The sequence below is a fragment of the Magnolia sinica genome, chromosome 9 (assembly GCF_029962835.1).
Source record: "Magnolia sinica isolate HGM2019 chromosome 9, MsV1, whole genome shotgun sequence".
NCBI lineage: Eukaryota > Viridiplantae > Streptophyta > Magnoliopsida > Magnoliales > Magnoliaceae > Magnolia > Magnolia sinica.
Window position 1 is genome coordinate 6,378,089 of NC_080581.1, and position 19,106 is coordinate 6,397,194.

Consider the following 19,106-nt stretch of genomic DNA (forward strand, 5'->3'; position numbering starts at 1 on the left):
CTACAGTGACATTGATTTGCAATGCAACCGTTTCATAACATTAGACAGACATGGATAAAGGGAATACACAAATATCAGCTTGATCCAAAACTTTCTTGGCTCCCATGATTTTTTCAATGATAGCTACTCAATTCACATTGTTTCCTGTTGTGGGGCTAACTTAACCATTTGATATGATTATGTTTTGTATCAAGCCCTAAAATTATCTAATAAAATAGATGGACAGAGCTGATAAAATACAAATATCACATCCCACGAAGTTTACTCATTGCCTATTCTACTTCCAATTATAATAAATATAATAGCGGTCTTGACACTGACAGGTCCCAATATTGACATTGAAAGGGGGCTTGTTTGTCTAAGCTTAGTCTACCATACAACTTCAGTGTGTAAAATCTGTGAAGCATTTTATCCACGCCATCCACCTGTTCCATAAACTTATTTTAGGGCTTAAGCCCAAAAATGAGGTAGATCCAAAGCATAATTGGACCACACTATAAGGAACGGTGGGAATTCAACGTCTAACGTTAAAAACTTCATAGGAGCTATGAACAAGTTGGATGAGAGATACACATCCCAATGAGCCTCAGAAACTTTTCAAGTCTGAGCGTTGAGAGTCATTATCTCCCTTGTTTCCTGTAATGTGTGCGCCCCATTTTTAAACTCATATCTGGGTAAAATGGTGAGATGGATGGCACATCCATTATGATGGGACTTATAAATTTAATAGGATCCCAATACATATTGATTTCATGCATTTTGGCGTGATTTTGGAAGTGTAACTGTATAGGTATTTTATTCTCATTCAAACACCCATCAAAAGTTATCATCATTCATTTACCATTATTTATAATAATAATTGAAAAATCAACCAGCCTAAGAGTTTAATTAGAGAGTGGATTGCATACCTAGTAATTCAATATGCTATAGTATAACTCAGTTTGGTATAACGTGCTGGGTAAACTTTATAGGCCTACCATCGTATATGTGTCCTATTCAGTCCATCTGTTTTGTTTTGTCAGTTCATTTTTGGCATGAGCCTAAATTTTAAAAATATGAAAATATCAGAGTGGGTCGCACCACAAAAATAATGGAAATTGAGCACTTATCATTTAAAACTTTTCAAAGGCTACAAAAGTTTTATATCAATCTAATATTTGTGTTTCCCTTCGTCTATCTGTGTGCGTCCTCATGAACGTGTTTGGTGAAAAATAAATATCATTGTGTGCTCTAAGAAGGTTTAAATGGTGTGGTTCACTTGTGATTTGGATAATGCTTCAATTATGGGATTATACTCTAAAATGAGCTGGTAAAATGATGGACAATGTGGATAGACACATACATCACGGATGGGCCTTAATGAGTTTACTCAACACACAATCACTCTTGTTTAACTAATTTAGGTATAGGGCAATTCACAAGGGTGAAGAAATGAATCGCGGCATGAATACAAAAAATGGAACAAATCATTAGGAGGGGTCTCATATAGAAATTTATTAATCCGATGGGCCACACTTATTCATAAAATAGACGGTTAGAAATTAGTTATTTGGTACTCTGCCTAAGTGTGAGTGCTGATACGCAGGCACTCCGATATAGTATAGGTAGCATATATAAACTCATATCAAACCGATAAAACTGTATGGATCTCCACATATAGGTCATGATCCAAACATCAGATTGATTGATTGATCTTTACCTTTTACGTAGTAGCACTTCTTTGTTAATTTTGGACCATTGATTATTTTCATTTCGACCATAGATTAAATGACCACGAATCGGCAGGTGAAAGAAGAGATCTGTTAAATTTAGGGTTTATGATCTATCTAAATATGGACCCATGATTTGGACGGTTCAGTTTGAATCAGTTGTATGCCACGCACACAATTTTTTAGTGATTGCGTATCTACCATTACCTTCTGCTAGAGAATCAATAGGCAGACAGAATTCCGCGGACACGTGTGGCGGATTTAGTCGACTTGCTTGGATGTTTGGACGGTATCCAAACCAAGCCCCGCCTGCCATGCGGCCTAGATATCGCACATGTATGCCGAGTTGGCACGTGTTCTGAGGTTCACCTCAGACGTGAATTGGTCCAGGACGCGGACCTGGAGACCCGGTCTGGTGAGCCGACTGTGGGGCCTACGGTGATGTGTGTTTTATCCATGCCGTCCATCCATTTTTCCAGATCATTTTAGGGCAAGAGCCCAAAAATAAGACACATCCAAAGCTCAAGTGGACCAACAACACAGGAAATAGTTGAAAACTTCCTATGGCTTATCATGATGTTTATTTGCCATCCCACCTGTTCAAAGGTCACACATACCCAGATGAAGGGAAAACACAAATATCAACTTGATCCAAAACTTCCGTAGCCCCGGGAAGTTTTCAAGGGTAGGCAATCCCCACAGCTTTCTGTGGTGTGGTCCACTAGAGCTGTAGATCTACCTCATTTCTGGGCTCATGTCTAAATTAATCTTGCAAAATGGCCGGACGGTTTGGATATAACACCTACATCATCCTGGGGAACACAGACCTTGGTGACCTCAACACACTACCTAGGTGGGTGGTGGGTGGCACACCATGCATTCAGCTTCGATGGATAGGTTGGATTTCATGCACGCATCACATGGGCCCCACATCCACCAGGTATTATATGTTCAGCAGGGGCAAAAAACAAAAAACCAAAAAAACAAAAAAAAGAGAGAGTTGGGTGGATGGAAAATTATGAATTTTCAATCCTCTCTCAGAATTACTCTATCCTCGTGCCTTTTCATGCCTAATTAAGTTAATATCTAAGCCACCAAACATAATTTCTGACTTCCACACGATTGAAAATCCAAACTACCAACAACAATTGAAAGAATACAAAGTCCAAGTTTAAAAATCCAGGATTTGGTTTCTTAATTCAGATTTCCAAATTCATTCTGCCAAACCGCGATTTCCCTAATACAGAAGCAACTATACTAATAGCAAAATAGTACCTGAGAAACAAAGAACAATACCACTAATAGAAAAGGAGATTTCCCTAACACAGAAGCAACTATGCTAATAGCAAAATAGTACCCGAGACAGCAATACCACTATTAGAAAAGGATCGAACAACTCTGTAAAATACAAGAACAATCAGCAAAATAGATATGTTTTACAGGATTCTATTTCCATTAAGAAGGGAAAAAGAAAAAAGAAATCAATAGATGCCAAGAGAACTGCCCCAACCAGCCCAACCTACCAATCCAAAGCTCTGCAAGTTTGCAGACAATGGGCGAGATGGGTTCCATCTTACATGTCTTCACAGGCAATGGAGATCCTGCTTCTCCAATCAGATATTCTCCACACATTCTCTACTTGTTCAACTAAAAGAACTGATGGAGCATCAGTCAAAAATTTCTCAGCAGATAGCATGTAAAATAATATACGCAAACAGCAAGAAAATTCGATATATTTCTGCTCATGATCTGTCCATGATATCACTTCACTCTTACACATGACGATGACTAAGACTAGGTTAAATCTGATAAAGGTACTAACATATGAATCCAATTTATATAAACCAACAATCCATACACAAACAATCCACATTCATTACACATTCAACCCATACACACAATCAATCCAAGTCATTCTTACAATCATTCCACAACAAGCCGCCCACATACACGAATCCACATTCTTTCCAGACTCAACCCACACACTGAAAATCTGCATTCTTTCTACATACAACCCACGTTCGCCGAAAACCCACATTCTTTCACATTCAACCTGTGCTAAAAATCCACATTCTGCAACATGCGCTTATTTTCCTTGTCGTCCGCATCTCTCTCTCTCTCTCTCTCTCTCTCTCTCTCTCTCTCTCTCTATATATATATATATATATAGCTTATAAAGACCACAGTTTTTTTTTTGGGTGGGGAAGGTCTAATAAAGATCACGAATAGCGATAAAGATGAAAAGAAAATGAAAAAAGTTGTTAGCAATCTAATCACATGACTACACCTTGTACCCAATCAATCCACATTCATTCCACAACTAGAGCTTATAGGTGAATGCCATGAAGCTGAAAGAATGAAACATGCCCAAAATCCACATTCATTAGCCACTGATTTTGTTGCTGAAACCACAGTTACCCAATTTGTTGCATTTGAGCCCAGACTGAATTAGTTTGAGTAACCTAATTTGCAGTTCAAGTTGCTTGGATTGGATGATATTAATCGAATCAAATCTTCATGGTCCAAATCACAAATTGGCCATGGAGGATGGATCTACAGCAACTCCAAGGGATGATAGCAGATGATGGAGTTCAAAATGGCAGGTCTGCAACTCCATGGTGGAAGGCAGATGGCTTTATCCTCTTCCTTTGGTTGGAAGGGAAGAAAAAGAGGAAGAAGAGCTATTTGATAGTTTGGCAGGGCGTGATCATTGATACACACTCAAAAACTATAGGCATGATAAAAACCAAACTCCAAATGAACCATTCAAATTATTTGACCACCATAGGGAGGTCATGACCCAGAAACTAGATTGGTTGAACAATTCAAACCTCTTTATGGCCATCTGTTCGATGAATTAGGACTGTTGTCTATTCTTCAGTTCAATCGTCGACTAAATATTTTACAAATCTGTAATTACTTTGTTTAATCAGTCATATTTATGGTTAATGATGCATCTAACAATTTGGGTGGTTCAATTTGAGCTATTTGTATTCAACATGCAGAATCTTGAAGTGCCTATATATCATCTGTCATACTCTACAAGGGTAGCAAATTTCTTTTTACTAGAGGATTCACATACTAGAGTCACAGGATGAAAACTCAGAGCTCTAGTAAGCACACATGAGTGTACGATGGAGCCCATCTACATTCCATCTCATGTGACAAAGTGTCACATGTGGTCCATCCATTAGATGGGTCCCACTATGAAAATTCCATGGAACAAAAGTAGGGCCAGTGAACTGATTAGTTGAGTTAGAGGCTACAAACAAATGAATGCGTAAACATGCTTGGCCAAGTCTTTCTAAAACATCTTTTGTTTCTTACATTCACATGTGGACTTGGCTTGACTTTAGAGCAATGGCATCTACAAGGTGGCATGAACTGATGCACTGCTTGGATCTCCCAGTCTTGAACGCGCGTGTTAACTAATGCAAACCTGGCAACCAAATACTTGAATTAAGGCTCCACTCCTGTGATAGTTCACCACCATTTTGATTTTGAAAATAGTAAAGGCTCATCCTCCTCTTATGTGGCACTCATGCAAAGCTACCCTTACCATCCAAATTGTGGGCCACCTTGTGGATGGGCATCTTTCTAAAATCATATTTATCAAGCAATACTAACCATCAATTGATGGACATCGATTGCATGGTTAGTTGATTACTAGAAAATAGTGAATGCTCTGAACTGGATTGAATTACGTAGAACTATAGCCTGTTACTAGTCTATTGAACTAAACGAATCCGAAGAGTGAATCTAGCAAATTGAAAAACCTACCCCATCAAATCGATGAATTTAAAAGTTATTAAACTACGAACTATATATTCAAACTCGAATTAGTCGAACCACTATTTGGGTAACTACGGTTGAAACTTCATAGTTTGAATCTGAATAGGCTGATTGATCCACCATCTTTCCACACTTGCCATAACTTCCATTTTTCAATGACACCATCTTTTCATCAGAGCCTGTAACCAGTCCAAGAGAGAGAAATCTATGAGAAAATGCCACCGAGAAGTTCACCTCTAAACATGAGAGAAGTTAAGGAAACACACACACACATACACACACACAGAATCATGCCACTAGACGTATTCATGAAATCATTTCCTAAAAAAAACACATTAACCAAGAAAAAAAAAGACACAAAATATAAATTTAGAATCATGCCACTAGAGGAACAACATACACTGACCTTTGATAACGAAAAATCTAATTACTGGAATGCGGATGGTGGTCCTCAGTCCTCAGATCTCACTGACTCATTGTCATCAGATGGTGGTGAATATGACTGCATGTGGAATTTCAAATAATGCATCAATTTCTCACAATATCTAAATTTAAAAAGCTTATTCGGTAAAGCTTCGAGTAATTTCTCAAGAAATGTCACGTACCTGACTAGGTACGGTGTTCCCTTTGGATGAATCTTGATGTAACTTGGGTAACTGAGGATTGTTTGAAGGATTTTGTTGGGACAAGTTGATACTTGGTTGCTGCCCACAAGCGGGGAATGGTGCATATGTGAATCCACTGGGACCGGCTATGCAACCTGTCACCATATGATGATTAAGTTTTGCAGAACCCTAGTAGAGAAAAAACAAGGTAACAGAATCTTCAATGAGTCCGAGCGTAATGAACAAAAGACATGATATGATAAGTCTAGTAAATTAATATGCATTACTTGAGCTTTGATGCTCAAAGAGTTTTGTTGGTACATGTTGACATTAGGTTGTTGGTACCCACAATGAGCCAATGGTGCATTGATGGATCCACTGGGGCCAGGAGTGTAGCTCTTTATCATAGGATGATCAGGTCCTGCATGGGATCCACTTGGCAATCCAAAAGGACTCAGAATAATAACATGTGGACCCTGTAAGAGAAAAACAAAGTATCAAAAACTTTTAACAAGAATAACATATGATATGACAAAATTGAGTAAATAAAATCTCAATGATACCTGATTGAACTGAGCAAGCGGAGGGAATGCAACTGGATAATGTGGATGCGGAAATAAAGGAGGATGAATGATATTTGGTGCTTGGGCTGATTCATTTTTCTCCTTATTTGTTCGTGACTGGGTGGATTCAGTTCGGGATCTTTTCTTCACTTCTTTATATAGTGGATATTTAAGTGTAAAACAACTGCTTCCAACTGTAGGTGGTACTCTAATTCCACTTACATTTTGGGAACCTACACTATTAACAATAGTAACTTCATTGTCAGTCGGCTCATGACATACAATTCCAGTATCAACACTTCCATCAATAGCATGAGATGTCATTAGTGCAGGTCCCTTGACTCTTTTTATACATTCCATCACTTCAACATTAAGTTTTTCTAAATAGCTATCAACAAATTTAAAGGCCTCGTCACAGTCTGCAGCCATTGCTGCAATTTTAATAAACTTGCGACACAAATGGTCATAACGCTTCTCCAAAGTATTAGTTAATGCTTTTTGTGACCTCAATAGGTGTGCCTCTGATGGTGTAAGAACCTCATGGTTATGCTCCGCAACAAATTTTGTAACACTGTATTTACCATTCTTTTGAAGCCTTATGATCATTCTTGCTAGACAATCAGTTCTTGTAGCTGGACGGTGATACTTCACCTGATCTGTTCTTTTATCTTCACGTTTCTTACCTTCTTTACAACAACAAAATATTCTCGTAGTGATGATACCATCATCTGATCTTCTTATCCATGCTCTTCGAACACTAAACCCTACCTTCCCAGCATATTTGTTGTAAAACTCATATGCATCCTCTTCAGAAGTAAACTCCATTCCAAGTTTTGGTTCTTTATCTAAGTCATCATCTGTCTTAACCGATAATTCCTGTCCTGTTTCTTGGACATGACTTTCATCTTGAAGATTTTCAAGTTTTAATTCTTCATCTAATTTCTCATCCTCCTTAACCAATTCTTCTTGTTCTGCTTCTTCGATGCGACTCTCATCTAGAAGATCAAGGTCCGCCCTTTGACATGATTGAGAAGAAACTTGACTCTCCAAGGAATTATCATCCATGTTATCAACTGACCTATAAGTCCATCAAAAAATTGTCCGACTATAAATAACGCAATCCAACTTTAAAATCTACCAAAATACTTAATATTCATTAACCACCATGCCTACCAGCCATTCATAACTAATAAAGCACTTGTCACAATGAAAAAAAGGAATAGAACTGATGGTGTCCCCTAACGCCGTTACGTAAAGGTAACGGTGGCAACCGTTACACATTACAAGGTCATAACAGCTGTTATGGAAAAAAATGACACATAACGACCTGTTACGCCCCTCTGTAGAGGCCGTAACAGTCCGTTACGAGGAAGATACAGATTTTTCCCTTTTTTTTCCCAATAAAAAAAGCAGCCGCAACAGCCATTATGAAATACCTACTAGAACTAAAATCAAAACATATACACAGAGAAAAGCAAAAGTGCAAACCCAAGAACAAAATCAAGTGATCAGTTCTATAATATTAATCCTGCAATAGTTTCTTTATTGTTTGGTAAACAAGGTCCGACTTCCGGGAACGGTTCTGCAATCTAGAAATGTGTGGTGAAAAGATGTGATCTTATAACTAGTTTGAAGTGAAAGAATATGAAATGCTAAAGCCAGGCTAGAGGTGCCTCTCTGGAAGGGGAATTAAGCTCCTGGAAAGGCTGGCAAGAACAGGGGACACATACAAGGCCTGAAAGCTGGTCCCGAACGCCATTTGCTGGAAAATCTAGAAAAAATGAAAAATATAATTGAATCTTCAGGGACGTCCAGACTCCTATCCCAGCCCTCACAGAGAAAATTAAAGGCTGCATCTTGGACTGTGATTTTCTCTGCATCCCCCATATACAACGGGCCCACAATTTTGATGGATGGTAGCAGCGTATGTTTCCGCCCATCTGTGCGGTGAATCTGCGCATAAATGTGACCCGCTCGAGCTTTTCTTTTTGGGCTTTCTTATTGAAAGAGCAGAGAGTAGGACAGATGAGTATTTTCCTCTCTTATTTTCTGAGAAAAGCCATAAAAGCTACAGCAACAATAACATATTTGCAATACCTGGATATTAACATGGTAGTTATTTGCAAACCCAACTCCTTTTTCTTTTTTCGTTTTTAAATGTGGGTATTGAGAGAGAGAGAGAGAGAGAGAGAGAGAGAGAGAGAGAGATTGCGGGGATGTGGGTATTTGCAAATACCCGACTATCGATATGGGTATTTTTAAAAAACCCTAACTGTAATAAGAGAAAGATACTACTTGCAGGAGATATAGGAAATGGTGATCATGCCATGTAAAACCTAAGGGTTTTCAATAATACATATCCATAGATATGATGAGAACCCTATCTTTCTGAGTAAGACGAAATTATTTCAAAATCCATATTCTCAATATTCATCCACGAGAGAGAGAGAGAGAGAGAGAGAGAGAGAGAGAGAGACCTGAAGCTTGTCGAGAGACTTGCCGCTGTCGCAGCTGGTTAGAGGCGCTAATCCAGCTCGCTACGTTGTGGTTTGGGGGAAGAGAGAGAGAGAGAGAGAGAGAGAGAGAGAGAGGGGATTCTGGGGTTTGAGAGAGAGAGAGCTTAGCTTGTGGGTTCTCAGAAGAGAAGAGACGAGAGAGAGAGAGAGAGGTGGATTGCGTGGTGACCCTGCCACCACTGGGGACGGGGATTGCGTGGTGACCCAACCGCCAGTAGCTCGTAGTGTTGGACGTGGAGGGATTGGATTGGGCCACGTACCGCTGGCTCGGTCGCGTACGTACAATACCCACCGGGAGTGGATTAGGTGCGGCCCTGGCCTTAGTCAAGACGGTGCATCTATTACCGTGGGGCCCACCTTGATGTATGTATTCTATATCCATTCCGTCCATCCGTTTTTCAGATCATTTTATGGAATGACTCAAAAATGAAGTAGATTCAATTCTAAGTTAGACCATACTATAGGAAAAAGGTGGTGATTAAACGCTTCTCCATTAAAAATTTCCTGGGTCCCACCATACTGTTTCCATAATGTTTATTTTCCATCCAACCTGTTGATAACGTAAAAAAATAAAAAAACCTGGATTAACTAAATTAAATAAATATCAGCTTGATCCAAAACCTATCTACCACAATAAGGTTTTAATGGTAAATAAGCCCTCTTTCCTAACGTGTGATCCACCTGAAATTTGGATCTATTTTATTTTTAGGTTAATGACCTAAAATGATCTGTTAAAAACAATTGAACGGTGTAGATATAGCGTATTTTCATCAAGGTGGGACCCACGGTAAGGTCCGCATCGTCTCGGATAAAGCCGGGCCGCACCTAATCCGCACCCAGACCTAACAACCTTCATCAGACGCGGACAGGTGGGATATCCTGGTGACCCAACGCTGTGGGGCCACTGTAATGTGAATTTTATCCACGCCGTCCATTCTTTTTTTAAGATCATTTCATGTCATGGCCCAAAAAATGAGATGGATCCAAAGCTCAAGTGAATCACACCATAGGAAATAAAGGGGAGTGAACATTTACGGTTGAAAACTTCATGGGGAGCAGAAGTCGTAGATCAAGATTATTTTTTTGTTTTGCTTTCAAACATGCCTTTGAGACCTCATTTATCAGGTTCGATGGCCAATAAACATTACGGTCGGCCCTGGTAAGGTTTTAGAGGTAGGTGTATTATCACTACTGTTTCCCTGTGGTGTGGTCCACTTGTGCATAATATCTTACTCATTTTTTATCCTGTGATCTTAAATGATCTGAAAAAATGGATGGACGGCATGGATTACACACATAGATTCCTTTGGGCCCAACAGAGTCAGGTCAAAAAGGACATCCATGGTGACCTGGTCTCCACGCAATCCTCGCTTGAAATGGATTAAAGGGACGCGGATTGGGTGGTGAGTTGTTCACCAACTACTCCGATGGTGAAATGACGTGGCGAGTTTTGATTGATAGGGTTGTATGCTCCCAGAGAGTACTCTTCGAAAACCTCAAGAAAGGTCGTTCATTTCGGACCATGTAGGAGCCCACCAATCAAATCTAGCCACCTCATTTCACAGCTAAGGTGGGTAGATCCACGTCGCTTTCAAACGGATGCGGATTGCGTGGTTTTCCCGCCACCACAAACCTCTATAGTGGCCGAATTCCATGAAACTAACCATAATACATGTGTTTTACCAATGTTTTAATAGATGAGTACAAAATTAAAGAACCTTCAAAGCTGAGTGACCGGCACCATAGGCAATGGTGGGGATGATCACAATTGCCATTCAAAATTTCTGAGGGCTTACATTAATGTTTATTGGCCATCCAACTTGTTTATAATGTTTTGTGAGCTGGACAGAGTAAAAATACAAATATCAACTTAATACGAAACTTAACGTAGCTTACAAAAAGTTTTCAATAGGGTTGTACACAAATTGGCTCAACTTGGCTTGAAAAAACTTGATTTGACTTAGTTTGAAATTGAGTTCAAGCTGATATTTTGCGCTCGAAAAGATTTCGAACCAAGTTTGAGCTTGTTTGAGCTCGACTCAACTCAGATTGAACCCAACTTGAATCGAACTTGGATCGAGCCAATTCGGTGACTCAGTCACTTTGATATTGATGTTGCTCGCCAAGTATTTGATGAAATGACTCAATGAAGTTTCAACTAGTGGTAAGGAAGGTATATATATAAAACAAATACTATTTTTTCTTAATTTTGGTGTTACTTACAAGCTGTTTAATGAAATACCTGTAAGCATCCGCTAGTGTTTTACATCTACTAAGAAATTGAAAGTGCACTCCATGAGTTTGTGGAAATACCACATAGGCTTGATCTTGACTCGAACTCGGCTCGAATTAGCCCAAGCTACTAATCAAACCGAGCTGAGTTGACCAGTCAAGCTCGAGGACCGAGCCAAGCCAAGTTCGAGTTGAGGTCAGCTAGTAGCCGAGCCAAGTTGAGCTGTGCCAAGCTCAACTCATTCAACTCGAGCACACCTCTAGTTTCAAATGGTAGACATTTAATCCCTATTATTTCATGTAGCGTGGCCCACTTAAGCTTTAGATATGCTTCAATTTTTGAACTCGTGTCTTAAAATGAGCCGGTAAAATATACAAATGACATGGGTAAAATATAAATATCACAATTGGCTCCCTCTAATCTTGTCAAGCTGTCACCATGGACCTATGTGGTGGTAGGGTCACCACATATTTCCGTGTCTCTTTCAAGCATGCTTTGTATGGACTTAAATATTTGACAAACCAATCAATTCTCTCCATGTCCCAATGCACAATGACCCCATCACCACATTGCTTAATGGTGTTGGGATGTGGCGAAAGGTGATTGATTTGCTTGAAAATAAGCTTATGCAAAGCATATTTGAAAGTCATTCAATTAGGTAAATTTTTAATGAAGCCCATCTTTAACAAGTTTATTTAAATCTTGCACCATCTTAAAACCACCAAGTTAAGTTGTGTTGGGGTCACCACACAATTTATGTTACCACCATGAATGTGCATTGTAGGGTGAACCCAACATCCTTGGTGACCCAACATGGCAGGAATTAATTGGATAGCTAACATGTCTTTATTAGAGATGGAGTCCACACAAAGCATGTTTCAAAGTTGTTAAGTAGAGTATGTACTTGACTAAGCCTTGTCTTTGATGATGACGCGTGGCCTAATCAAATTCTTGCATGTTGGGTCACCACATGCATCAGTGGTGACCAAGTCACCATGCAATCTACGACTCTGACGTCTATGGTTACCCAATGTGGGGGGCTTTAATTGGGCCATATGTTGCCATTAAAACGTGCATTGCCAGTGCCTAGTGACCTAACATGGTGTGATTTGATTAGGCCATATTCGGCTGTAAGATATGAGGCCCATGCAAAGGACGTGACCTAATCAAATCCCACCACTAGAGTCATCGAAGATATCCTTTCATGGTCCCTGTTGTTAATAATGGCACGTAACGGCATAACCTAATTAAATCCAACCACGCCAGGTCAATACAAACATATCAAGCAATATACACACGTCTACTTATATGGGTATGTTGAAACCTAACTTGCACTAACTGAGCACCACTCTAGACAAAAATGCATCAAATCTACCCTGTCCATTAGGTGCACCTTCATATTTTCACCAAACGCACCAAAATTCACTAAAATCCAAAATTTAGGTTAGGTCGGCCGTGCTACAGGGAACGGTGTAAAATCATTCTCAAAACTTTTAAATTGGTGTGGCTAATATGAATATTGATATGTCCTAATTTCCCATAAAAACCTGCCTGGTATGCGATATGAGTGGACCGAATGGCATACACCATGGCAGACCCACAATGAATTCTGACAGTTGCAATGGTGGAACTTTTCATTTCAACCGTTCTCCATTGTGCGGCCCACCTGTTAGTTGAATTGGGCTAATTTTCAAGCGATTATACAATGTATAGTAGATCTGATGGACGGACTGAATCTCATCCACACGAAGTCGTTCTCTTCACATACGCAAAAGTAATGCCTTGCCTATCTCTACTGAAGTCAAGCAAGCTTTTTAATTATCCCTAGTTGCAAGAACTAGGGATTTTATCCACACCGTTCGTTCCTTTTTCCAGGTCACTTTAAGTTATGAGCCCAAACATGATGGAGATCCAAGGGTCAAGGGGACCACACAGTGGGGATTGAATCCCCACAATTAAAATTCCTTGACAGCCACAAAAGTTTTGGATGAAGCTGACATCTGTGTTTTCTCTTCGTCCAGGTTTATTGAACCTTATGAACAGGTCAGATGGCAAATAAGCATCATGGTGGGGCCTAGTAAGGTTTTCAAGGGTGGTGCCATTATCGCCACTCTTTCCTGTGGTGTGGTCCACTTGAGAATTGGGTCTGCCTCATTTTTGGACTCAAATCCTAAAATGATATGGAAAAATGGATGAACGGCGTGGATAAAATCCATACATCATGGTTGGGTCCCATAGAGCCCCTCCTGATTTCCCCCCAGGCAGGGCAGGAAACAATCCCAACCAATTTTATTTTTTTTTTCAGAAAACAAAGCATGCTTGAACCTACTTAAGAAGTTAAAAAGTCTTAATTACCCATTTTCAGAAAATAAAACATGCTTACCACCTACTAAAGAAGTTAAAAAGACCTTTTTACCCTTGGAGAATGTGAGAAAAATCTTTAAAACCCATTACGAGAATAGCTTCGGTAAGCTTGCACACGTGTGTAAGTCAAACATTTTTCAACACACCCACTCACAGTACCATCAGTACTCGAACCTATGACTTCAGTGTTGAAACTCAGGATTACAAGCTAGCCAGATGCTTGTAGAGATCTGATCCTTTCATCAATTTAATCTCCCAAAACGAAAATCTAGTTCTATCAGCACGTTGGGCCCCACTATTAAAAACAGGTGGATGAGTTGGAAAAAATTCATCCAAGTTTTTTGCAACCGTACACTTGTTTTGCAAGATGTTGTCCACTTGACCGTTGGATCAACCTAATTCTTGGATTATGGCATTAATATAATGGTGCCGTTCTGATAGATGGATTGGATCTTGAGCTTAACATGCCATACTGGCTCACGTAGCCCATATGCATGTGGGCTAAGCAAAGTCAAAATCCTAAGGTGTTACCCTTACCATGTGGGGCCCACCTTGATGAATGCGCTGTATATCCACACGGTACATCTATTTTCTCATCTCATTTTAAGACGTTATCTCAAAATTTAAGTAGATCCAAATCTCTGGTGGACCACACCACTGGAAAAAGTGGTTAATGACCATTAAAAACTTCTTGTTGGCCACAGAAGTTTTGGATCAATCTGATCTTTATATTTTCTCTTCATATCAATGGGTTTGATGGAAAATAAACATTACCACTATTTCTAGTGGTGTGGTCCACCTAAGATTTTGATGTATTTCATTTTTGGGACCAGGTATGGATATACTATACATCATCAAGATGGGCCCCATGGTAAGAGTAACACCCACTAAGGTGTTATTCGGGTAATACATGAGAATGACACTGCTGTATTGGTGGCTTAGCCTAAGAATCAAGTTGATCCGCCCATCAAGTGAGCTACAATTTACAAAACAATGGCTCCAAATTTTTTGAATAAATTGTTTTTGAACCTATTCATTTATTTTTAATACGGGGCCCATGCGCTGAATGAACTAGATTTTAACTTTTGAGAAAATATCTAAAGGTTAGACTAACCTGATGGATGGATTAGATCCCGCGTTGACATGTGTGGTGTGGATAAGAGCTTTATAGCACATGGGTGTGTGACGATTAATTCCTTTTTATCATGGGTCATTAAGGTTTTCCTCCCAATTCTCAAATTAAAGATAAATAAGTCATTTTACCTTCATTAGTAGCTTTGAATTTTTAGACCAAATGAGGTTGATTGCCTTTGTTTCGGCGAGAATAAGGTTATTTGGACCCTTTTTCTAAAAAGGTTAAATTTATTTTGGTTCAATGGTCTATGCTTGTCATGATTGGAATATTGTTATTCACTAGGTTGATCTCTATTCAAGGATAATATTTTTAGGCACTCCATTACCACTTTGATGATCTTTTCAAGTTGACTTAAAACTAAAGATATGTTAATTAATTATAATATTATTATTGATGGTCATTGTCTCTTATGCTTTTGTATTTTGGAATCTATTCTTATTTAATTGCCTTTATTTTTTCCACCCTTATATTTTTTGAGCTGCATGCCTTTTCTAACATGCTTTGGTAATATGAAAGTTAAAAGTGTGTGTGTGTGTGAGAGAGAGAGAGAGAGAGAGAGAGAGAGAGTAGCAATTGTGAGGAATTTTATGGTAAAAATCCTGTAATTCAAAGTAAACTGTCCAAATTATAGCCACTGCCGACTGGTTTATAGTTTATACCTATTGGCAAAAAAAAAAAAAAAGATTTAGTTATTCAATTATTAAATTGCTGGACATGTTTTGGACAGTTGGAAATGAAAAGGAAAAATAAAAATAAAAATCCAAAAGCCATATTTCGAAAAATGTTTATGGATTAAAGGTTATGATTATTCAACTAACCTAATTTTTGTACTATAACTTAATGACAATGTTCCACAATTTAGGCGGTTTAATTTGGATTAAGATATGCTAAGGTGCACCATTTTTAAGTGCGCGTATATCTAGCAACATATGTAGTCGGAATATCAAAAACTCCCGCTTGAATAAGGGCTTCTCTCAATCCGAGCATGTGCTCAAGTGTAAGGTGACATACACTACTGGCCTTCTTCGTCGATGTGGATTATGTCTAACTAGGGATTACAACATATGGCTTTTTTCGTGGATGTGGATTATGTGTTACTAGGGGTTAAATGAATCCCTGTGTAATAATTATTGTCCAATGAAAATTATATCATGTGCATTTGTTAAATATGAGACTCAATAGAAAAGTAAAGATTTTTGAATCTGGTTCCTCTACTTGCTATAAGCAAGAAAATCCATCTTGTTGCAATCTAATTTGATCACATCATTGTATACTACATTTAATGCAAGAGTGTTGACAACGTCAGTAACAATGTGGACCAATCACGATGCAAGAAAGTAGGATTTCTCTGCTTGTGGTAAGCAAAGGATCCGGATTCAAGATTTTTAAATGAATTTTGTATCCCTCTTGGTGAAGATTGTACACTACATGCACTTGGTTTATCAATGTTTCATCAATTAAAAAGTATCATGTGTGCACATCAGGCATGAAACATAATAAAATGTCTTCGCGTAAAATGATGATTTTGTCATTTCCATTATGGATCTCACATTTTACATACATTGTTCCTTTTTATTGATTGCATGCCATTGATGGGCAGGTTGCATGCAACGACCTGCTAATGCACATCCTTATTTGAGTGGCTAGCAGGCCCATCACTTGATGCCCACCTAACTTGAGCATGGGGCTGTATGCACAAAGCCATGTATGTGTGTCGACATTGGGTTCCACAATGAAAATTAAAGATTCCCTATATCAAAAGATGATTTTGCCCTTTCAGTGCAGGTCACACCGTTGACAAGTGAACATGGATGCCGATGGGATGATTTTGCCCTTTCAGTGCAGGTCACACCTTTGACAAGTGAACATGGATGCCGATGGCATGGTGAACCGAACACCACATAGCCACATGGTGTAAGGACTCTACGGATCCCACCATGATGTATGTATTTTATTTAAATTGTTCATCTGTTTTGCGAGCTCATTTTAAGGCATGAGCTCAAAATTGAAGCACATCCAGCTCAACCGAACTACACTAGAGGAAATGGGGGGACTAAACGCATGTCATTGAAAACTTCTTTGGAGCCACAAAAGCTTTAGATCAAGTTGATATTTGTGTTTTCCAAAAGTTTTAGATGAAGTTGATATTTGTGTTTTCCCTTCATTCATGCTTATGTAACCTTACGAGGAGGTTGGATGATAGATAAACATCACTACAGGCCTTAGGAAGTTTCAATGATGGATGATATTATCCTATTATTTCCTATAGTGTGGTAAACTTAAACATTGGATATGCTTCAATTTTAGTCTCATGCCCTAAAATGAGCTGACACAAGGGGGTGAAAAGCATAGATAAAACACATACACTATCAAGGGCCTTATAGAGTCCATACACCACAGGGTTCAGTGGTGTTGGGTTCACCAAACAATCGACAGCCCGTGAGCACCACAATTTTTTATCATTCTTGATGTTGCATGCAAGCCGAACTGGATTTGGTGAGGCCCCTTACATGGTGAGATTTGATTGGTCTAATCTGGTTCAATAAAACCAAACCACTTTCAAAGGTACACGGATTAAGTGCCTTGGAGCTCACACCCTCAGCATTGCATGACTTTTGAATATGTAGTGGCTCATCTCATGTACGGCTCATTAATCAAATCTCGCAATGTCGAAAGTTGGTAACAACCTTATTGTCTAATTCATATCATTACCCATCTTTTATATTGACAGCGGCACCGGGCTCAATCAAATCTTGCCACGAAAACCAACTTACTTCCACTGAGTCCACAACCGCATTGCCTCTGTTAAGACTGGGATTGTGTGGAGGAGCACACAGCACTAACGCCTCATGATGTACCTATTTTATCGACGCTGTCCATCCATTTTGAAAGCTATTCTAGACCATGAGTCCGAAATGAGGTGGATTCAAATCTTACGTGGTGGACCACACTACAGGAAACAGTGGTTGATTGAACGCCCACCGTTTGCCAGCCAATCTGTTGATTTTTGTTTGTTTCTTTTTTTGGGTTAGCTTGTTAGTACAGACAATCCATGTTACCCACCCCCGGTAGGGATCGATACCAAGACCTCAAGTGTTGAAACGTGGTATATCCACTCAGTTTGCCAGTTGCGATGTGGAACTAGGTGTTCCAATCTGTTGATTAGGTCACACAACATATCTGGATAAAGGGAAAACACAGATATCAGCGAAGAATTTAATGGTGGGCATTTAATCACCACTATTTTCTACGGTGGGTCTACTTTAAGATTTGGATATGCCTCATTTCATAATTATACCCTTAAATGAGCCGCCAAAATAGATGGACGGCGTAGTTAAAATACTTACATCAACATACATCATGGTGGGGCCCACAGTGCTTTTTCAGCACCGACCAGTACCAAGTCGGTGCTGTGTGACACGCCAAGCAATCCTGGTCCCTACGTCAAGGGATGGCCGGTGACAGACTGACAGCGTAGCGTCCGGAATACTCTCTATCTGTGGGTAAAACACCCAAGCTAAGTGGGGCCCAGCATGTTGTATATGTAAAATCCACTCCGGCCATTGGGTTCTATCCTCGATTGTAGGGAATTATCCAAAAACAGATACATCTACAACTCAGGTGGGCCACACCACAGAGAACAGTCAGAATGGGTGGCAACCAGAGGTTTTTCTGTGGGCCATCATGCTGTCTTTAATCAAGTCCGTTAATCAAGTGTAGCTCACCATAATGAATAGCAAGTACAAAATTCAGCCTGATCCAAAACTCAGATGGGCCACATCACATGAACTTAGAGGATTTGAGGAAAAATCGGGTTGGTCCCCTGGTCAGGTGGGTCACCCATTTATTAAAAGGATGGAAGGTTTAAACAGAGTAACCTACGGTCCACATTCAATATCCACATGTGGCCCACCTGATAAGTGATCCTGCCCGACTTTTGCATGGCTCTGATGCTCCTATGATGTCCATTTGTTTTACCAGATCATGCTAGGAAAATTGAGGTGGATCAAAAACTCATGTGGGTCGCACAACAGGAAAAAGTGGTAGGAAAATGCCTACCGTTGAAATCTCCCTAGGGTCCACCATCATGTTTATATTTCATTCATAAGGTCTTTCCTATTGGGAAGAATTGGAAACATAAAAACATTAGCCTTATTCGAATCTTGTGTGGCCCTATGAATATTTATGT

At 39.4% G+C, this 19,106-nt stretch overlaps 1 protein-coding gene across 7 annotated transcripts; it reads right to left on the reverse strand.

Moving 5' to 3' along the window:
• Window positions 1-5,383: 5,383 nt before the first annotated feature.
• Window positions 5,384-9,410, reverse strand: LOC131256763 (uncharacterized). Of its 7 annotated transcripts, none has more exons than XR_009176932.1 (6): window positions 9,147-9,410; window positions 6,670-7,747; window positions 6,428-6,582; window positions 6,107-6,295; window positions 5,908-6,003; window positions 5,384-5,680 (listed from the first exon to the last, which is right to left on the reverse strand). XR_009176932.1 is itself a non-coding variant. In XM_058257801.1 (6 exons), the coding sequence occupies exons 2-5, from the start codon at window positions 7,732-7,734 to the stop codon at window positions 5,953-5,955; spliced, it is 1,494 nt and encodes a 497-aa protein (XP_058113784.1). In that variant the 5' UTR covers window positions 7,735-7,747; window positions 9,147-9,403; the 3' UTR covers window positions 5,384-5,680; window positions 5,908-5,952. The 7 variants fall into 7 exon arrangements, 2 of the variants coding, with proteins under 2 accessions (XP_058113784.1, XP_058113785.1); XR_009176933.1 differs by having other exon boundaries at window positions 6,456-6,582; window positions 9,147-9,409; XR_009176931.1 differs by having other exon boundaries at window positions 6,107-6,261; window positions 6,394-6,582; window positions 9,147-9,405.
• Between the last annotated feature and the right edge of the window lie 9,696 nt (window positions 9,411-19,106).